At 40.9% G+C, this 23,186-nt stretch overlaps 1 protein-coding gene across 2 annotated transcripts; it reads left to right on the forward strand.

The window, feature by feature from the left end:
• The first annotated feature begins 1,095 nt into the window (after positions 1–1,095).
• LOC117485338 (NLR family CARD domain-containing protein 3-like) lies at positions 1,096–21,550 on the forward strand. 2 transcript variants are annotated; one of them, XM_034133845.1, is made up of 7 exons: positions 1,096–1,314; positions 13,680–13,905; positions 14,298–16,092; positions 16,201–16,374; positions 16,930–17,103; positions 20,196–20,242; positions 20,443–21,550. In XM_034133845.1, exons 1-7 carry the CDS (start codon positions 1,312–1,314, stop codon positions 20,997–20,999), a joined length of 2,976 nt encoding a protein of 991 aa, XP_033989736.1. In that variant the 5' UTR covers positions 1,096–1,311; the 3' UTR covers positions 21,000–21,550. The 2 variants fall into 2 exon arrangements, with proteins under 2 accessions (XP_033989736.1, XP_033989737.1); XM_034133846.1 differs by having other exon boundaries at positions 20,179–20,242; positions 20,443–20,695.
• The last annotated feature ends 1,636 nt before the right edge of the window (positions 21,551–23,186 follow it).

Here is a 23,186-nt window from a genome sequence, read left to right on the forward strand (position 1 = left end):
GGAACGCAATGCCCTAGTAGGACAGTAGGGTTTTTTTTAAGATGGCGCCTGCCCATTAAGGGCTTTGTAGACGAGAAGAAGAATTTTAAATTCTATCCTGTGTTCTATAGGGAGCCAGTGTAAGGCAGCCAGAACAGGAGTAATGTGGTCCCTTTTCCTAACTCTGGTTAGTACACGAGCTGCAGCATTTTGAATCAGCTGAAGCGACTTAACTGACTTCTTGGTACACCCTGATAATAAAGAGTTACAGTAATCCAGCCTTGAAGTAACAAATGCATGGACTAGTTTCTCTGCATCGTTTTGAGGCAAGATATGCCTGATCTTTGCAATGTTACGTAGATGGAAGTAGGCGGTCCTTGAAATTGATTTTATGTGGGCGTTAAAAGATAAATCCTGATCAAATATAACACCAAGGTTCCTTACAGTCTCACTGGAGGCCAAATTAATGCCATCCATAGTTAGTATATCTTTAGATAATTTGTTTCGTAGATTCTTTGGGCCGAGTACAATAACTTCAGTTTTGGCCGTGTTTAACATCAAAAAGTTTAAGGTCATCCACGTTTTTAAGTCCTTGAGGCAGTCTTAAATTTTATTTAGATGATTAATTTCAAAAAGAGATGTCAATCACCAAAATCGACCAATGGGTTCCAGAGAAATGGCAAAAACGCCCATTTCCACCCAAATCACCCCAGAGGTGGAGGTTTTTTTGCGAAACCTCTCTAAAAAGGTCAAATGTCACTTGTTTTGCATCAATCTTGATACAGGGTACTTATTATATGTTGTACTTTGGATTCCTAAAGCTTTTAGTCTACCTTACTATCATTCAAGGGTGGTTTTCACCCTCGAGAGTCCCGGGCTGATTTGTAGTCCCAGTCCACCCCAGGGTGGAGAGTTGGCCCAATAGCCATAGCGCCACTTCTGTGACGTCAGGACAGTGTTCAAATCTGGATCAGTTTTTATCAGATCCGTTGCAGCCCCTTTTTTAGAGATTTGGGTATGGAGGAAAATAGAGAGGGTTGTGTTTTCTGACACTTGGTGAGTTCGCTGGAACACCGGGGACACATATTCATGTAGGAAAGACGTACAAAGTGCATTTTGCATGATAGGTCCCCTTTAAATGACCATGGACATCTTTTTTTAAGCTGTATGTCCAGTTTGAAGGAGGATCTTCAAACACAGCACATGTAACTCTTAGTTTCTGTATTTGTTTTAAAATCCTCCTCTTTGTTCCACAGAGTTCATCAGCAGAGATCAGAGGGTCCTGGTGGTCCGTCTGCCCAGCAGCATCAAACTCACCTGGACTCCATATTTATGGTGAGTGTGTGGCTCCCTCCAGTTAAAAACACAAGGAACAATATCTTGAGTAAATATCTGTTTCATCCATACCACACCAACCCGTGAGAGCTGGGGTTACAAGGAGTGAAATAAAAATAAACAATGAATGAAATCCATGTTTTTCAATAACCTATTCATGCCTCTAAAAGCTGTTCAATAGAGAGAGCTGACACATTTATACCATTAGTATGCTAACACACGAACACACACACCCTTCACAGCTTAACCCAACCCGGTATCACGGCAAGACGTGAAAATGTCACGTTGGTCATGCTGGGAGACGTCAGGATGACACGGTTTCATCCCCTCAAACGTCACACAGTTACACGGTATTGTTAACATGGCCCACCATTGGAGAGATACCCGGATGTTGACAAGCAAGCCTCTATCACGACCTTTGGTTCACTATGACACAACTTTTTGTGGAGAATACGAAGATTTGTTCAGGTCTCGCCAGGGAAATGTATATATACTACGTATGTTACTAAAAAGATTTTAGATTGGCCAGTGTCCATGTGAAGTTATCGTCATTTCTCGCCGTGAAAACAGTATTTCCGGTGTCTGCGTTTCTATAGTAACGTGGTTGCTAGGGACGCAGCTCTCGCTGCATACACCCGGAAATTAGTAATCTCGTCACTGTCGATTGATTTCACAGTGATATCTGCATTACTCATCAACTAATAAACATCAGTGTGTCCTTGTTCATTACACAACATTCATTGGTTTTAATTGGTTACAATGCTCTTGTGTTTTTCTCCTTCGATTCTGAGAGACACATTTATTTTTGCAACGTTTTGGACAGCCGAAAACATCTAATTACCCATAATCCTCAGCTATCATTGAAGCTCGGTGATTGGATGTTTTAGCCGCAATGCACGTTGGGATATGGTGTTTATGCGATATGAAATCCGAAAACATTTAAAAAAAAAGAAAATATGACTTTATATGTGACGTGGATCATAAATATATCAGCAATTTAAACAACATCTTCAATTTCTCTTCACACAATACGTCTCCTTGCAGTATCAACACTAATTCGGCTGACTTTCATATTTAATCAAATCGTGGATAGGCTTTTAAAAACCCTGATCACCACACCTCTTTGCATACCAAAAAGAAACTACAAATATGGTGTCGTTTTGCATCACTGTACAAAGCTGATGTAATGGGAGTTATAGTTTTTAAAGATATTATTAATAATCTTTTGATCAAAGAATATAAATACTGAGTTGAGAGAATGGTCAGGGGTTTTAGGTGATGGGAGACACATCTATGGAATCAGAATTGCAATATCTAACCGTTAAAAATATGTTTTTCTCCCTATTTGACAATCATATTAACCTGTTAAGCCAACACATTCTCACTCCATAAACGTCCAGGAGCGACGCTTGGTCAGGGTCCCAAGGCGTGCAGTTGGGACGCTCCTAGGCTTCTTCAGCTTCATAAAGGGACGCAAATAGCTTTTTTATTAACTACTAGACCGCTGGGTCATGTTAAGACCATCTTTTCTGTGTTGCTGTGGGTTTTTTACATCGCTTTGTGTTACAAATATCAAAACAATAACAACATATATCCGTCGTAAACTAAACCAGAAAACAGCAGTTATATTTTATTTTGTTAACACTGTAACTTGACAGCTTTTTTAACCCAAACCACCTACTGGTTAAAGCACGTTATTACACGTAATGCAATGCAGGTAGATTGTGTTGCTTTTTAATGACTGTTTAAAATGCCTTTTTCTTAATGTATTTCATTTTTGTAAAGCACTTTTGAATGTGTTATATTTTATGAAAACATTTCAATATTAAGAGTACATACAAAATAGGAGGAAAGTAGAAGGTCAATGATAGAAATATAGAATAGAAAATATCAAGAAGATACTGTAAATGATATCTAGAATAAAACGCCGGATGTACAAAGATATTAATAGGAGGATGTGCAAAACAGACAAAACTAATTAGGCTTTATTTAAACATTAAAAAATACTTTAGGTTAAGGTCTTCTTTTTAAATACATGTAAGCAAAAAGCTTTGGGGGTATCTATATTAAGCCTGACAAAGTACTTAACGTTTAATATATTGCATGGTTTGTTTTGGGACTTGACAATCAACTTTCCTGCAATGTTAACTATGTTGAAGCACTTATTTTAACCGATATTATACATATTTATTATACTCTTATAAGATGTATGTAGATAGAATAAGAAAGGTGCAGAATATGACAGTTTAATGGTGGAGGTACACACATATTGATAGATCTCTTGTTGAGGAACCTATGACCCAAGTTTGTCATCATTGCATAACTACACCGTAGTTGTGTATATGTCATGATATTTCAATAAACCTTTGAAAATCTTGAAATCTACATACAGTTCTAATATACAGTTTTTGATGAACAATTAGAGAATAACGAGTAATGAATATGCTTTATAGGGATCTGCAGATACATTTTTTGTCGTCTGCACCAATTATCAAATATCTCGCCTGATTGTTTGCACTTGACAATCACCTTCACTGAATTTTACTCAGGTGTAACTAAAGTCTGATTTAAGGGTTGTTTATATTTCACATCATTAATCCAAATCTGTAAAGTAACTAAAATAAATGTAGTAAAAATACCAGGTTAACCTGTTACGCACCGCCCCCCCGGTACCGGGCGGATAAACGCGTCATTTGCAGGAAACAACGTCTAAGTAATCTTAATATTTAATAAACTATATATGTTTTATATCCATGTAACGGGAAGAAACTCAGCTAACTGATCTTTTAAAAAAGAAAATCCAAAAAAAAACCACAATGCTAACACTCAGCCTCTGAATTAGCCATGAGTGAAAAAAATGTAACCTAAAACTGCACCTAAACTCACTCATAACTCCCTTATTACTTATCCTAGATGCACAGCCAACCCATCGATTAGCATCTCCTGGAGACACAGACTCTGTGTAAAAAACCTCAACACTCAGTGATAAACATTTGCGACGCTATAAATGAAAGCGTACATCAGAACATGTGGAGCTAGGTAGCTAGAAACGCTAACATGGCTTACCTTGGTCAAAAGTGTGTGACGTATGGATTCTTGGACCCCAAAGCAGAGACAGACACAAGTTAAGCTCAAGGTGTTTAATAAATAATAGGCCAAGGCAGGTACTGAAAACAGGGAGCTGGCTGGCTGCAGAAAGGTCCAAAAACAAAGCAGAGGGAAACGTCCCAGGCTATACTCGAAAAGTAGCTCAAAAACTGCAAAGAAACAAAACAAAACTCAAGGCTGCAGAAAGGCACTCTGGATCGTTGAACAGCATTTAATTCTCTGGCAGAGAAGTGAGGTGAGGGCCAGGCTCTTAAAGAGCAGGTGATTATGTGAGTGGGAACAGGTGTGCCTCATCTGCAGCCAGGAGAATACCAGCCACACCCCCTGTCACACACCAGCCCTGCAGAGAAGGAGAGACAGAGTAGTGAGGGGTAAAAGGAGCAAAACAGGAAATCACACAACAAAACCCATGCATAAACATAACAAAGTGGTCTTCAATGGCATTAAAACGATAAAAAAAAACGATGCTGCAGTTAATCCATAGGTTAATCCAATGTGTCTGTGTCCTCTTTGAAATGATTTCTGATAATCCATAAGCAATAAAACTGCTTTTTCGTTTCCAAATGTCAGAGCTAGAGATAGGTCCACTCTGATGAAAAATTACATGCGCGAAGCCCCCACCTCTTCTCTTCACAACGTGTGTGTGTCGGGGACTCCCCCTTCGATTCCATTGGCTCTAACGGTCAGAAAGAGGTGTCAACCATCCCAAATCGACCAAGGGGGGGGCCAGAGATATGGAAAAAAAAACATTTTCACCCAAATCACCTCAGAGGTGGAGTGGTTTTGGCTAAACCTCTCTAAAAAGGTCAAATGTCACTTGTTTTGCATCAATCTTAATATATATATACTTATTATATGTTGTACTTTGAATTCCTAAAGCTTTTAGTCTACTAACCCATCATCCAAGGGTAGTTTTCACTATAAGTAAAAAATAATTTTTGGACGGACACTGTAAAATCAGAATTTTCTTTCAAATAAAAAACATCTATATTGATTCTGACACTTCTACATCCAACTCACAGATGTAACCTTGCTTTGATAAAAGAAATTATTCATATAACCCTTTTAGAAGTTAAGTTGTAGTCATTTGTTTTGGGCATGTCATTTTCGAGCCTGAAACATGAAAAACAGGCTTGGTGCTTAACAGCTTAACCTTAAAGAAAGCCCTCAGGATTATAAAAGACCCCCATAACCCCAGCCACAAACTGTTCTATCGTCTATGTGCTCCTCTCCAACTTTGCCCATTTTCGTATTTTGTACATATTTCTTTTACTTTTGCCGTTTTACTTTTAACATGGTTCGCAACATGCTAGCCGACCGCACCTACTCTGCCATACAATATAGCAGAGAGGAACATTCTCAATTCTCCAATTGCGAAACTTCGTGGACAATAATAACCCTCCGACAAACAATGGAGATTCACCATGGCTACCTGTTGCTGTTCTACCTGAGAGACGCAAGAAGAGGACAAAGCGGGGATGCCGGGCCGGGTTGCTGGTCAGACTGAGGAAACGAGAGAATCGGCCCCCTCTTCCGAGTATTCTTCTGGCTAATGTTCAATCCATTGAAAATAAGCTAGATGAACTCAGAAGCCGGATTGCTTTTCAACGGGACATTAAGAACTGTAACGTGTTAATTCTCACTGAGACTTGGCTCAACCCCGCTATCCCGGACTCCGCTATTGTCCCTGATGGATCCTCTATTTTTCGTCAGGACCGGACTGCTAACTCGGGGAAAAGTAGGGGAGGCGGTGTGTGTGTAATGACTAACAACAACTGGTGCTCAGATGTGAAGATTATTTCATCGGACTGTTCCGCCACAGCTAGAGCACCTCATGATCTCATGTCGGGCCTTCCATCTGCCGAGGGAATTCACATCTGTTGTGATAACAGCAGTGTATATCCCGCCGCAGCCACTCGCCGACAACAACACGGCACTCGATCAGCTGTTTGGGATTATTGATAAAACATCTCTCCCAGATGAGCTAAACAGTTTTTTTTGCACGCTTTGAGAGCAGCCAGGCTGTGGAGGTACAGAGGGACCAGGAGCTACACTGCCCTTTTGTTTTAAATAGGGCAGATGTGTGTAAATCCTTTAAAAGGGTTAACCCACACAAGGCTCCTGGACCTGATGGCATCCCTGGCCGTGTTCTCAGGGTGTGTGCAGTTCAGCTGGCAGAGGTGTTCACAGACATCTTCAACAGGTCCCTGCTGCAGTCTGTAGTCCCCACATGTTTTAAACACTCCACCATCATTCCTGTCCCCAAAAAGACAATCATCACCTGCCCCAACGACTACCGCCCAGTAGCACTCACCTCCATCATAATGAAGTGCTTTGAGCGGTTAGTCAAATTATTCATCACCTCCTCCCTCCCTGAATCTCTGGACCCCCTGCAGTTTGCCTACAGAGCAAACAGGTCCACAGACGACGCCATAGCCCTCACCCTCCACACTGCCCTCTCACACCTGGACCCGAAGAACAGGAACACATATGTGAGAATGCTGTTCATTGACTACAGTTCAGCATTCAATACCATTGTGCCCTCCAAGCTGGCCATCAAGCTCAGAGACCTCGGGCTCAACAGCGCCCTCTGTGACTGGATCCTGAACTTCCTGACGGGCAGACCCCAGGCAGTGCGGGTGGGAAATATCACATCCTCCACCCTGATTCTCAACACCGGTGCCCCTCAAGGCTGCGTGCTCAGCCCTCTCCTCTACTCCCTGTTCACCCACGACTGCGTGGCCACACACAGCTCCAACACCATTGTGAAGTTTGCTGATGACACGACCGTCATCGGCCAGATCACAGACGATGACGAGACGGCGTACAGAGAGGAGGTCGAAAACCTGACATCTTGGTGCCAGGATAACAACCTCCATCTCAACATCAGCAAAACAAAGGAGCTGATTGTGGACTACAGGAAGCAGCAGGGAGAGGGACACGCCCCCATCGCCATCAATGGGACTACGGTGGAGAGAGTCAAAAGCTTCAGGTTCCTTGGGGTCCACATCACTGAGGACCTGACATGGTCTCTTCACACCACCACCATCACCAAGAAAGCTCGACAGCGGCTCTTCTTCCTCCGCAGGTTGAGGAGGTTCAAAATGGATTCCAGGATACTCTGCAACTTCTACAGGTGCACGATAGAGAGTATCCTCACTGGCAGCATGACGGCCTGGTACGGCAGCTGCACCGACCTCGATCGTAAGGCTTTACAGAGGGTGGTGAAAACTGCACAGCACATCACCAGGACGGAGCTGCCATCCATGGAGGACCTTTACTCCCAGCGGCCCAGGAAGAAATCACTACGGATTATCAAAGACCCCCATCACCCCAGCCACAAACTGTTCTTTCTGTTGCCGTCTGGCAGACGTTACCGCAGCATCCTGGCAAGGACAAGAAGATTCGGAGACAGTTTCTTCCCGCGGGCAGTGAGACTGTTAAAAAATTGAACTGTTGAAACAACATCAAACATTCATCTGCTACTCAGTAGTATGTATCTAATACCTAATATATATATATATCATTCCAATAACTTGTATATAGACTCGTACTGCACTATTCCACATCATGACTTTATTTCATTTTTATAACTATTATTATTTTTGTATTGCTCATGCTCTTATTGTTATTATGTTATGTTATTATGTTGCATTGTTGGAGAAGCCTGTGACATAAGATTTTCAACTGCATAATTACTCTGTAGCTATGTCAGATTGACAATAAAGAACCTTGAACCTTGAACCCTTCTGTCTGCTGCCATCTGGCAGGCGGTACCGCAGCATCCGGACTAAAACCACCAGACTCAGGGACAGTTTCATCCCACAGGCCAGAAGACTATTAAACACCTGAACTTTGAAACAACATCCATAACATTCATCTGGCTGCTACTTAGAAATTATTCGTCTAATATATCATATTCCAATCACTTGTATATACAGATGGAGCATCTTATTTCAGACAGTTTGAAACGCGAGGGTCGTGATTGGGTCGTGATTGGTCCGTGATCGGCCCGTGATCGGTTCGTGATGATGAGCCGGCCCCCAGTCTGACTTGATACCGCCCCCGTAATAAATACATTTAATTATTGTGAAGCCAGCTGCAATGGATCATTGATCCACCAGGGGGTTCAGTGGGGTTCCACACTGGAGCTCATGTGAAATCAACTTCGATACAGTAAGCTGGATGTACAGTATGTCTGGTACTAATGTATAACGGATCTTTGTTAAGATCCATATGTCACGGATAGGATCATAGTCTGTGCTAAATAAGACATGTAATCATTTACAAAACATCCAGATGTTGTTATTTAACAAAATAATGTTGTTTAGTCGAAAAAAACGAACGAGAGGAAATGCAGCCGGCTCTCGATTTTTAATCCTAATTTAATCATCATCTTCACCACGATCATTTATGTTTATGTTCGCCGAATTGACATGAAATCACTGACAAATATGAATATACTGTATTCAACTTCATTAAAATGTTATTAACGTGCCTAAACTCAGTAATTCACTAAAAACATTTATATTTTAATGGAGCCTTGTCAGGCAGATCAAGATCCCGATGCGTACAACTATTTTTGATTTAAAAAATAGTTGTAAGTATTGATTTAAATTGACATGCATCCGCTAAGAAAAATAGTCCGTTGTTACCGTTTTTTAAACAGTCAGAATGAAACGGCAGCTCTCAGCTGTGTGTTTACACACCTAATGGCCCATCAGTCACAGCTCTCCCCCCCCCCCCTGATCTTTCTTTTCCAACAGTTAAATTAACTGTAGGTTACTCTGAGTGACAAGTTTACAGTTAGTGAAGTAACACTTTTTTTTTGTGAGTCACGACCTGGCTGTTTCATTCTAACATAACGCTCCAAATATGACTGTTTCCACTCGGACTTCAATACAGCAACACCATTGTTTGGTTTCCATGGTAGCGTGTCTCTTTAGTAGCGTGCACTCCTTTCCTGTAAATTACAGGTCCAGCCAGGCAAAACAGTGCACTTCTCTTTCCCGCACTACTGTGACAGACCATGGGGCTGGGTCAGCCACTAACATATTCCTATTTCTCTTCTCAAAAAGAGAAATATGAACGTTAGTTTTTAACTGAAATGATCAAATAAAGTCAAAATGTCACAGTGTTTACAAACATTGACCATACCGTTCACCAGCCCCCACCCCCCTATGTTGAGTATACTCTTTGTTTAAAACTAATTGGCTATCGGAATGTGTGTGTCCCAACCCCCCCCCTGTGATATCTCTTCTCCAGCAGTCTGTAGGTTTGTGTTCGCATATTTATGCTGTCGCAGTTCCTGTTGTTTCTATCGCGCTTTGCCGGTATGAAAGGGTCTGTGCCGGAAATATCAAACATTTCATAAAAGTGAAAAACAATGAACAAGACTTAACGTATTAATAATAATTAATTATATTTATTCCGTTTGGATGTACGATTTTTGACTTTGTTTAGAGCAGTGATCTTCTCTTCCTCTCTGCAGCAGAGAGCTAAGCGCTGTCAGACCGGACCTAACCCTAACCCTGAAAAGTATTATCATCTGAAAGTAAAATTAATCATTATGTTATTAGTATTAAATACATATAAGTATTTTTACAACTTGTATTTAGAAATAATATTAAAGCAAACGATTGTAAAGGTAAAAGTATGAGCATCAAATCAAATCAATTAAAGTGACTGAGGCTTTTTAACATAGACTTTTCAGTGTCCCACATCCTGGGGATTGTGTTTACAAACATTGACCATACCGTTCACCATCCCCCACCCCCCTACTGTATATTGATTTTTGACTTTGTTTAGAGCAGTGAATTCTCTTTCTCTCTGCAGCAGAGAGCTAAGCGCTGTCAGACCAGATCTAACCCTAACCCTGAAAAGTATTATCATCTGAAAGTAAAATGAATCATTATGTTATTAGTATTAAATACATATAAGTATTTTTACAACTTGTATTTAGAAATACTCTGTTGTAATTATTGATGCATAAATGTGTTCATCCATTCAATGTGGCATCTGCTATAATGGGGTTAATGTATGATATTACTTAATAATACAATACATTATAATATATGATATGATAATTACATTTTAATTTGATTCATTTCTTATTTCATAGTTTCTCTTCATTATTATAACAGTTCTGTTTCATATGAGTGTTGAGAGCTGTATCCATAAATCTCTTAATTTTGACCTCAAAGTGCACCAGATTGATGCATTTAACTTCAATATAAAGAAAAACATCTTCTGTTGTAACAACAATAACATTATAAATAGTAACATAGCTGAACATGGTATTGCACATTTAGCTTTCAGTGTTACTGACCTGAGATGTTTTTATTACATGAATTAAGGTGACTGAGGCTTTTTAACATAGACTTTTCAGTGTCCCACATACCCACATACCGTTCACCATCCCCCACCCCCCTACTGTATGTTGATTTTTGACTGTTTGTCTACATGTAAATGGGTGGCATTTAGTACCTACCCCCCTCTGAGTGAATACCTGTTGTACCTGTCCGGGGCTAAGCCCATAGGACGATGCTCTGATGTCATCACCCTCGCACATTTGTCATATGTTTACAAAAAACGATGTTAACACTTTCTCGTTCTTAATATATGCTATATTTAGGGTCGATATGTGTTGAATTTACTTTAAAATAGCAGATCACTGTGACCGGATATAGTTTTTTTCGGCTTAGTGAACGTGTGTCTCTTCCTCCACGGCTCCTCCGTGCAGAGAGTTTGCAGCGGTGTGTGTCAGCAACGTGCAGTCAGGGGAGGCACGGATTGGCCGTCGGGAGAGTCAGGACTTATCCCTGGCCAGCTGTGAGTTCTGGAGAATCACCGAACGGCCGGACGCCAACGGCCCGGTTTGCTTACGGCTGACAACACCCCCCCCGTTGCACCTTCTAACAGAGCCCCCCCACATATCAAATCCCAATAAAACCCCTGGCCTCTGGAGCAGAAATGAAAGAGTTAAAAATGTTTACGTTTTGGTAAGTTAATATTGCAACGTTGGCCTTAGGTGGGAGCAGAATTTCTGTATTTCTACTCACATTGTCTGAATAAATATATTGAACAACTAAGGGTTAATTTGCAGGATTGATTGCTTACTTAGCCCTATATCAGTATATAGCATGAATAATAATCACACATCACTCATATTTGTTATGAATAATCATTTATCATTTATTAAATAGTAAGTCGCTTTGAATAAAAGCGTCAGCTAAATGCAATTTATGAAAGCCTCACTCAGGATTTTTTTACCAAGTGTTTTTATTGCTCTTGGGGCATTAAAAACAAGATTTTAACTTTAGTTTTTTATATAATATCTGCATCTTATATCATATCATATCTTGTGAAAAACTAAGTCTTAGTTTGGCCATAGTTATTTAATATATAAAGACTATATATTATTGAATTACAAGATTAGATATACTTTATTTGATCTAAAATATTGATGTGTTCAAATGCTCTTCTAAACAAAACTGAAAGTCCATGAAAGTTTTCTTCCTGTTTTTGTGAAGGAAGCGCCATCTCCTGGTTAAATCCTGAAATTGAAAATCTGGCAACGCCCTCTTGGAAAATAGTGGGAGGGCTTAACATTCCCAGATACTGGTCTTTGGCAGGTCTTAGGCAGGTAGTAGGCAGGAAGCAGTAAGCTGGAGTCTGAAATAAGATGCTCCATCTGTAGTCTCATATTGCAATATTTAACTTTTTACTATTTTACTATTTTTCTTTTTGTATTTACTTGCACTAATTTTTCTGTGTATCTGTTTTATTGTGTTGCACTGTTGGAGGAGCCTGTGACCTAAGGGGGGGGGGGGGTAGGACACGTTCGAGTCTTGATTTGGATAGTGTGCCGTCGATGGGTTTCATTCCATTTCAAAGTGCTGTTTTTGACGCCGCACTGCCACTCCAACATCCAATCACAGAGCTTGAGAACTATTCACGGGGTTTGTCAAACAGAGCACATGGTGTAGTCCTAAACAATAGCTGGGGATTCTGGGTAGTGTAGTGTCTTCTGCCATCCTAAACTCTGAAAAAATATTTGTTTCTCCGAATCGAAGGAGAAAAATACAAAAGCATTGCACACAATTTAAACCAATCAATCTTGTGTAATTAACAAGGATAACCTGGTGTTTTTGAGTTGATGAGTAGTGCAGATATCACTGTCAAATCAATCGACAGTAAGGGGAATACTTACTTCCGGGTGTACAATTCTCCGTTATCCAATGGGAATGGACGCTCACCAAGCGTCGCTCCTGGACGTTTATGGAGTGAGAGTGTGTTGGTTAAGCCCGAGAGACCCCGGTACCGGGGCATTGCCGCAACATCTTGCAGGAAACAGTGTCTGAGGGCATGTTCATTTAATAAACTATGAATGTTTTATATCCATGTAACGGGAAGAAACTCATCCAACTGAACATTTTTATTTATTTTTCAAAAGAAAACCCACAATGCTAACACTGAGCCTCTGAATTAGCAACGAGCGAAAAATGCTAACAGATGACTGCACCAAAAATCACTCACAACACCTTATTATTTATCTCTTCTCCACATCCATGACATCGATTCACATCGTGAGGTGACACAGAATCTATGGGTACCCTCATTATCACTGAATTATACGAATTTGCGACGTTATAAGCAAAAACGGACATCAAACAGGTGACGCTAGGTAGCTAAAAATGCTAACATTTTTAGCTTGGCTCTGTAGTCTCTCCAAAGTGGTCCTCAATGGCATTAAAACGATAAAAACGCTGCTGAAGTTAATCCATAGGTTAATCCAATGTGTCTGTGTCCCTTTGAAATTATTTCTGATAATCCATGATCAATAAAACGCAATAATCCAAGTTTTCTTTAAAATAAAAAACATCTATATTGATTCTGACTTTTCTACATCCAACTCACATGTTTATCATTACTTTGAGAACAAAGATGATTAATTTAACCCTTTTAGAAGGGAAGATATGGTCATTTGTTCTGGGAATGTCATTTTCGAGCCTGAGACCTGAAAAACAGGCTCAGGGCTCAACAGCTCTATCATTTAATTGTATTAACTTGTTACGAACAGTGAAGCATCAAGTCACACCTCGTGCTGGATACCAAATGGTTAAAGTTCCTTTCTCGCATTACAACGTATTCGGCATTTATCTCCTATTTAGAGTGTCACTGTGAAGTTAGCCGTTACTCTGAGGGGTCAGAGCCGTCTCCATGTCTGATTCACGCTACATTTTACTCTGTTCCAGCTGCTGGAGGACCACATCGTCACTTTTGTGAAGAACGAGCTGAAGAAGATCCAGACAGTCCTGACTTCAGATTACCCAGAATGCTTAGAGACTCAGAGGGAGGATGAGGAGGTGTTGGATGGTGAGGATGAAGAGCAGAGGAGCAGCAGAGAGGCCTTTCTGAGCATCTCACTGCACTTCCTGAGGAGCATGAAGCAGGTGGAGCTGGCTGAGCGTCTGCAGAACAGTAAGAGGATTTAACACATTTAACACGATGGAAAGGAGATGGAGGAAAGATGGGAGGAGGTTCACTTTATAAAACGTTGTCTTTAATCAGTGCATACACTTACTGGTTACTACTGGTACTAAAACATTAGTGAAGCAAGTAACAATAAGGAGATCAAAACGTTGCACTGTAAATATTTTTACTATATTTTTAATATATTACTAATAAATGGAGCTAAACAGTTAACTATGTTGATATGAAACTTGTGAAAGTTAATGTTCGCGATAAATCTGGAAAACCTTAACGCGGCTAAAATAGCGCAAATGAATCACTTTACCAAATTTGATGTCTTTTTTAGACGCTGACTGACATCTTACTTACTTTTTAATCACATTTCTTGTTTGTCCACTCAGGAACTGCTGCTGCAGTCTGCAGACGTAAACTCAAATCCACGCTGAAGAAGAAGTTCCAGTGTGTGTTTGAGGGCATTGCTAAAGCAGGAAACCCAACCCTTCTGAACCAGATCTACACAGAGCTCTACATCACAGAGGGGGGGTCTGCAGAGGTCAATGAGGAACATGAGGTTAGACAGATTGAAACAGCATCCAGGAAACCAGACAGACCAGAAACAACCATCAGACAAGAAGACCTCTTTAAAGCCTCACCTGGAAGAGATGCACCAATCAGAGCAGTGATGACAAAGGGCGTGGCTGGCATTGGGAAAACAGTCTTAACACAGAAGTTCACTCTGGACTGGGCTGAAGGCAAAGCCAACCAGGACATCCAGTTCATATTTCCATTCACCTTCAGAGAGCTGAATGTGGTGAGAGAGAACAAGTACAGCTTGGTGGAACTTGTTCATCACTTCTTCACTGAAACCAGAGACGCAGGAATCTGCAGGTTTGATCAGTTCCCGGTCGTGTTCATCTTTGACGGTCTGGATGAGTGTCGACTTCCTCTGGACTTCCACAACACTGAGATCCTGACTGACGTCACAGAGTCCACCTCAGTGGATGTGCTGCTGACAAACCTCATCAGGGGGAAGCTGCTTCCCTCTGCTCGCCTCTGGATAACCACACGACCTGCAGCAGCCAATCAGATCCCTCCTGAGTGTGTGGACATGGTGACAGAGGTCCGAGGGTTCACTGACCCACAGAAGGACGAGTACTTCAGGAAGAGATTCAGAGATCAGGAGCAGGCCGGCACCATCATCTCCCACATCAAGACCTCACGAAGCCTCCACATCATGTGCCACATCCCAGTCTTCTGCTGGATCTCTGCTACAGTTCTGGAGGGGGTGTTGAAAACCAGAGAGGGAGGAGAGCTGCCCAAGACCCTGACTGAGATGTACATCCACTTCCTGGTGGTTCAGTCCAAAGTCAAGAACGTCAAGTATGATGGAGGAGCTGAGACAGATCCACACTGGAGTCCAGAGAGCAGGAAGATGATGGAGTCTCTGGGAAAACTGGCTTTTGAGCAGCTGCAGAAAGGCAACCTGATCTTCTATGAGTCCGACCTGACAGAGTGTGGCATCGATATCACAGCAGCCTCAGTGTACTCAGGAGTGTTCACACAGGTCTTTAGAGAGGAGAGAGGACTGTACCAGGACAAGGTGTTCTGCTTCGTCCATCTGAGCGTTCAGGAGTTTCTGGCTGCTCTTCATGTCCATCTGACCTTCATCAACTCTGGAGTCAACCTGCTGTCAGAAGAACCAACAACCTCCCAGAAGTCTGAAGATGAATCTGAACTAACACATCTCTACCAGAGTGCTGTGGACAAGGCCTTAAAGAGTCCAAACGGACACCTGGACTTGTTCCTCCGCTTCCTCCTGGGTCTTTCACTGCAGACCAATCAGACATACCTACAAGGCCTTTTGACACAAACAAAAGGTTGTCCAGACACCAATCAACTTACAGTCCAGTACATCAAGGACAAGATCAGTCAGGATCTGTCTCCAGAGAGAAGCATCAACCTGTTCCACTGTCTGAATGAACTGAATGATTATTCTCTAGTGGAGCAGATCCAACAGTCCTTGAGTTCAGGAAGTCTCTCCACAGATAAACTCTCTCCTGCTCAGTGGTCAGCTCTGGTCTTCATCTTACTGTCATCAGGAGAAGATCTAGACGTGTTTGACCTGAAGAAATACTCTGCTTCAGAGGAGGCTCTTCTGAGGCTGCTGCCAGTGGTCAAAGCCTCCAACAAAGCTGTGTGAGTGGATGAATAAAAGGAATACAAACATTATCCAACCTGTTTATATGTCATAGATGAGAAATAATACTTTATTTGTTTAATTAATTTTTTTAAATAATCCTTCAGGCTGAGTGGCTGTAAGCTGTCAGAGAAAAGCTGTGAAGCTCTGTCCTCAGTCCTCAGCTCCCAGTCCTCTAGTCTGAGAGATCTGGACCTGAGTAACAACGACCTGAAGGATTCAGGAGTGAAGAAGTTGTCTGATGGACTAGAGAGTCCACACTGTGAACTGGAAACTCTCAGGTCAGTATTCTGCAATTTCTTTAAAGTTTACCCCGTAAGATTTAATTGGCTTAATATATTTAATTATTAAAATTACTTATTAAAGAGCCTCTTTGGACTAAGAGGAATTAAATTATTTTGAGTAACCCCAGAAGAGGCACCAATACTCAAGGGTTTTGGTGTTTTCACTTATCGAGACTTTCAGGTTACATTAATGCATTTCTTAACTATTTATTTAAATGAAACAGACCCCATGGGACCAAATGTCTTGACTTTTAATTCAAACGATTTATCCCATAACACTCTGAAAATATTGAAATAGACTGGATTGGTAACTCCAATTTAGGCCCTCTGTAAAAGTTGACCATGGGTAGAGTCAACATTACATACGTGTGTGTGTGTGTGTGTGTGTGTGTGTGTGTGTGTGTGTGTGTGTGTGTGTGTGTGTGTGTGTGTGTGTGTGTGTGTGTGTGTGTGTGTGTGTGTGTGTGTGTGTGTGTGTGTGTGTGTGTGTGTGTGTGTGTGTGTGTGTGTGTGTGTGTGTGTGTGTGTGTGTGTGTGTGCGTGTGTGTGTAGGCTCTCAGGCTGTCTGGTCACAAACAAAGGCTGTGCTTCTCTGGCCTCGGCTCTGGTCTCCAACCCCACCCATCTCAGAGAGCTGGACCTGGGATACAATCATCCAGGAGACTCAGGAGTGAATCTGCTGTCTGTTCTACTGGAGGATTCAGACTGGAGACTGGAGACTCTCAGGTATGGAAAAACCTCACTCTCTATCTCGGTTTTCTTCTTAGGTCCAGATTGTTAAATACATTTTTTATTTAACCTTTATTTAACCAGATAAAAACATTGAGATAAAATCTAATTTACAATGCTGACCTGGCCAAGAAGGCAGCAACGTTACACGTTCTTACACATAACACATACATAAAATACAGAGAACACAACTAAGTAAACAAAAGACGAAAAGCAGTCCCTACATTGTGCACATTTGGGACAGTAAGAAAGGTTCAATACTTATTACTGCAAGAGCAGCTGGTGGTAAGGACTTCAGACAACTTCAATTTAAAACACGCTATTGGGACAAGTGCCATCAGTTTGAGGCGTGATTGAAGGTCATTCCAAGACCAAGGACCATAATAAAAAAGACAAATCTTTCCAGCCTCAGTCCGCATAGCAGGAACCTGGAACCGTATCCAGGCACTGGATCTGAGGTTTTAAGAGTCACAAACTGGGGCATATCTGACACATATGTACAGTGGAAGCTTACCTAAAATGGCTTTATACATTAATAAAAACCAGTGCTGCATCCTACGCATAGTAAGTGAGGACCATCCAGTTAGGCTATACAGTGTGCAATGATGAGTCCTATAGGGTGCATTTGATATATATCGCAGTGCAGCATGGTAGAGTCGGTCAAGTTTGGCCAAAACAGTGGGACAGGCAAATCTATAGATTGTATCTCCGTTGTCAAGCTGGGACAGGAATAAGCAAGAGACCAACCTTTTACGGGAAGAAGTTGAAAAACAAAGTTTAAGTCTGTAAACACAGTTAGAACTTCAATGTGGTGTTTAAAGTTTAGATTTCTGTCCAACTAAAAGCCCAGATATTTGTATGTATCGACAAACTCAACAGAGACGCCATCAAGGGTGTCAATGGAGAGGCAAGAGGAGGACGCTGACTGCAAAAAGCATTGCTTTGGTTTTCTTACTGTTCAATAGCAGTTTGGAATCAAGAAGTGCATGCTGCAGCGTGATACAATCTGATTTTAAATTGGAAACGGCCATATCCAGAGAAGGAGCACATGAGTATACAATAGTGTCATCAGTATACATATGATAGGTAGAAAATTGCATCTGATTACAAATATTGTTTACATATAATAAAAAGAGCAAGGGCCCCAAAATAGAGCCCTGTGGAACTCCCTTCTCCAAGGTGACAGGGTCAGAGACAGTACTACCCAACCTGACGCATTGAGTACGGTCGGTTAGATAACTCTGAAACCAGCAAATGGCATTGTGACCGAAACGAGACACCAACATAACATTAGACATAATGTGGTGATCGACAGTGTCAAATGCTTTGGCTAGGTCAATAAACAATGCAACACAAAAACATTTCTTATCCAAAGCAGCCTTAATATCGTCTAAGACTTTCAGACTGGCAGTCACAGTACTGTGCTTTGATCTGAATCCAGATTGCATAGGGTTAAGGATGTTGTGTGAATTTAAAAAAAGTTTTAGCTGAGTAGAAACAAGGGACTCAAGAATCTTTGATAACACAGAAAGATTTGAGATAGGACGATAGTTATTCAACTCCGTGGGATCACCAGCTTTCAAGAGGGGCGATACAAGAGCTTGCTTCCACACAGCTGGCAGTGTGTGAGTGGACAGGGAGAGATTCAAAATATCAGTTACTGGTTGTGCTATAATCTGAGCAGCAATTTTAAAAAAGAAAGGGTCGAGGCCATCAGGCCCGGCAGACGTTTTAGGATCAATTGAGTGCAAACCGTGTAAGACTTCAGAGACAGAGAAAGAAGTTAAATCAAAAACAGGGGAGTTCATCTCTTGACTATGGCTGTGAGTACGACCATTTAGAGAGTCATGACTTTGCTCATCAAAAGTGTGACCAGCCTTTTTGAAGTGAGCATTAAAAGCATTAGACATACCATCTGAATCTGAAATAAAAGAATCACTGACCTTCAGTTTTTGTGGGACACGAAAAAGAAGCCAGTCATCACTAGTGTTAGACTTTCTAGCTAAGGACCATTGCTTATTTCGATCATGAATGAGATCAGATAGTTCTCTAGTAAACCATGGAGTGTTCCTATTCTTAACTCTGAATTTTCTAAGGGGGGCATGTCTATTAATAATCGATAAAAAGTGATCAATAAAGAATTGGACAGCAACATCAACAGATGGAATTAACGCTATGAAGTGCCATTTAACCTCCGCCAGATCGGGTAGGAAAGCCTGCTCAGAGAAGTGTTTGAAGCAGCGCCTGAGCACAATAAGGCCCTTGGCTTTGGGCAACTTAGTGCTCCTAACGCAAGCGATAGTGCAATGGTCACTGATATCATTAGGAAAAACACCAACAGACACAAACTTATGAGCTGCATTTGTTAGAATGACATCTATAAGGGTATCGTTATTGGGTTTGGCAGGGTTTATTCGAGTGGGACTATCAATAAGCTGAGTTAAGTTCAAAGAATCACAAACCTGCTTAAACTGTGAAGATTTATCACTTAACCAGTCCCAATTTAAATCACCCAATAATAAGAAAACTTAGACAACAATTCAGTAAGGCTAGTAGTTGCATCAATGATGGCCGATGGAGGCCTATAACAGCCTATAACAGTGAGAGGAGCATTTGCTATAGTTATTTCTCAACAAATCTCAACAATTACTGAATATGACATGTATCCATAGAGATCCTTTGACATGAATGTTAGCACCACCAGAAGGTTTAAACCTGTGTAGTAAAGGCAAAAACAGCTTTTGCTTTAAAGTGATAAAATGAGTAACACACATGAGAACACCTGTTCATAAACAATAAGAAAAAATAATGCAGATTCAAACTAGAGACCATCTTGCTGGATCCCTCAATAAGAACGTAAAAATGGGGGCTAATGGCCTTTTGAACTCCTTTTTCTGATAACCCCCATCTTCAAATTAATTTAGACTTTTTAATAATAACATCCTTTTCTGCTAAGATAAAGACTTTATAGCTTGATTTATTCTCTGATAACTTAAAAATGATGCCTTAATATGACATTTGAAAATGTTGACAGTCCTTTAACTGATGTGTGAAATGTCCTTGATCATTCAGACTGTTTCTTCCTCCAGGGCTGACCATTGTGGAGAGCAGAGGTTAAAACCTGATGTGAGGAAATGTAAGTGTGGATTTAGGTTGACTTATGATGACAGTCAGTTGAGATACTGTATGTATTCATTATCACATTACTGACAAGATTATATATATTATCACATGTATACAAATAAATATAATAAACAGCACCTGTAGAAAAACAAAGAAAAAAGCCTTCATATGTGTTTTATGATAAACAGATGCTGTGTTTTTTTCTTTCATCAGATTCCTGTGAACTCACACTGGACCCAAACACAGCACAAAGATACCTCAAACTGTCTGACAGCAACAGGGAGGTGACACGTGTGAGAGAGAAGCAGCCATATCCTGATCATCCAGAGAGATTTGTCTTCTGTAATCAGCTGATGTGTAGAGAAGCTCTGACTGGTCTGTGTTACTGCGAGGTTGAGTGGAAAGGGAAGGTTTCTATATCAGTGACTTACAGAGGCATCAGCAGGAGAGGAGACAGTGAAGACTCTAAGTTTGGATGGAATGATCAGTCCTGGTCTCTAAAGTGCTCTAATGGAGAGTTTTCTGTCAGACACAATAACAATAAAACAGTCCTGCCTCCCTCCTCCCCCTCCTCCCCCTCCTCTCCCTCTTCCCCCTCTGGTAGAGTAGCAGTGTATGTGGATCATCCTGCTGGCTCTCTCTCCTTTTACAGAGTCTCCTCTGACTCACTGATCCACCTCCACACCTTCAGAACCACATTCCCTGAACCTCTGTATGCTGGGTTTGGGCTCTGGTCATATCACTCCTCAGTGTCTCTGTGTCCTCTGTAGGAGGAGACCACTTCCAGTCCTGTTGTAATGTCCCTGGTCTCGGGGGACATGGACATTACATGAGTGTAGCAAGAGATATCGTCTAGTCGTGTGGTTCAAATGTTGGTAGTGACGCGGCTACACTTTGGTTGTGCCTTTACGTGGAGGAGCAGCATTTAGTTATAATGCTCCGTATATCTGCAGAAACTCCCAGTAATCAAGTGTCTCACACTTTTTGATAAATGTTTTTCAATGTATTCAAATGTGTTTTTTAAATGTTTCTTTTGCACTTTGTCGTAAGTATTTTAATGTTTTTGTAAAGCCTTTTGAATTGCCTTGTTGATATGTGCTGTATAGATAAACTTTCTTTTACTGGAAGACATTTTTATTTTCTTTGTAAAATGGTGAAATGATCTCCTCGGGGCTGAACTTGTTGTGTACAAACTGCTGTGACATATATTCAGTTTAATAAAGCTTTATTTAGAGCAGCATTTAATAGCTAATAGCTAATACTCTATGTAAACATTTTTTATTGAGTTCAATAAAGGTTTGAAGACAAAACAATCTGTCAATGATCTCATGACTCAAGACATTTCTTTTGCACACAACTTTTTTTCAAAAGTGTATGTAGTTGTAAATTGTTACAAAGGTCTTCCCTAACGTAGAAACTGTAAGAAGTGCTTGATTGCTCACTGAGATGCAGGGCAGTTAGAGTAAATGAACTGCATGGTAAATGGATATATAAAGATCTTTTCCAGTGTTTGCCAACCAGCTTGACTAGATAGCAGTACATTGAGAAGGCCCTCAATTAAAAGTGTCTCTGAACATCATCTCTCAGAATGATGCATTTGCTTGTAGACCTGTGTGTGTTCTCCTGTCATCTCTCAGTGGCTGACTGCCACATGAAGCTCAACCTAAACAAGCCTTAACTGCACAGAATGGCTCATTGTGGCTGGTCCCAGGCCTACACATAGCACTATCACTAGATACTATATTCCCCTCAAAGCCACGCTGCTTAAAGGGAATAGCTTATTAACCTGTTAAACCCCATCCGCCCGCCGGCGGGGGGAAAAACGCATCATCTGCAGGAAACAGCGTCTGAGGGCTTCTTAATATTTAACCTGTTAAACCCCATCCCTGTTTTTCAGGTCTCAGGCTCGAAAATGACATTCCCAGAACAAATGACCATAACTACACTTCGAAAAGGGTTAAATTAATAATCTTTTTTCTCAAAGTAATGATAAACCTGTGAGTTGGATGTAGAAAAGTCAGAACAATATAGATGTTTTTTATTTTAAAGAAAATTCAGATTAAACATAGTAAAAAACTGTAAATTATAGTGTCCGTCCAAAAATTCTTTTTTACTTATAGTGAAAACTACCCTTGGATGATGGGTTAGTAGACTAAAAGCTTTAGGAATCCAAAGTACAACATATAATAAGTACCTTGTATCAAGATTGATGCAACACAAGTGACATTTGACCTTTTTAGAGAGGTTTAGCAAAAGAAACTCCACCTCTGGGGTGATTTGGGTGGAAATGGGCGTTTTTGCCGTTTCTCTGGAACCCGTTGGTCGATTTTTATGATTAACATCTCTTTTTATCCGTTAGAGCCAATAGAATCGAAGGGGAATTTCCACATACACACCAACGTTACCAAAAATAAGTGGGGGCATGCAGTTTGCCGTAAACCGAAACCTATCTCACGCTCTGAAATCTGAAAACGGAAAAGTAGGTTTATTGCAATGTATTCCCATCTGCGGCGGGATTTGACGCTCATGGAAGCACGGCATTCGTTTGTGTCGGCGGCAGGCAATGTGAGCGTCCATTCCCATTGGATAACGGAGAATTGTACACCTGGAAGTAAGTATTCCCCTTACTGTATTGATTTGACAGTGATATCTCCACTACTCATCAACTCAAAAACACCAGATTATCCTTGTTAATTAAACGACATTGATAGGTTTTAGTGTTCAATGCTTTTGTCACGTTTTCCCCTTCAATTCTGAGAAACAAGTCGTTTTCTATGAGTTTTGGATGGCCGAAGACATTACATTACCCACAATCCTCTGTAGCAACCATAGACTGTATATTGCAACAGGAAACAGCTTCGGTTCATGTTAATTTGCAAACTCTTCAACTACAACCGTAGTTATATTTAAAAACATGTTAGAAGGCCTCACGAAATACTTTAATGTAATTTAAAATT

Source organism: Trematomus bernacchii, unplaced genomic scaffold (genome assembly GCF_902827165.1).
Source record: "Trematomus bernacchii unplaced genomic scaffold, fTreBer1.1, whole genome shotgun sequence".
Taxonomy (NCBI): Eukaryota; Metazoa; Chordata; class Actinopteri; order Perciformes; family Nototheniidae; genus Trematomus; species Trematomus bernacchii.

What these genes read in the sequence shown, in the direction of transcription:
- LOC117485338 (XM_034133845.1), top strand. An exon ending in GGCTGAGCGTCTGCAGAACA is followed by an intron (nt 13,906 to 14,297) that starts GTAAGAGGATTT and finishes TTGTCCACTCAG; the next exon opens with GAACTGCTGCTGCAGTCTGC. An exon ending in TGGAGACTGGAGACTCTCAG is followed by an intron (nt 17,104 to 20,195) that starts GTATGGAAAAAC and finishes TTCTTCCTCCAG; the next exon opens with GGCTGACCATTGTGGAGAGC.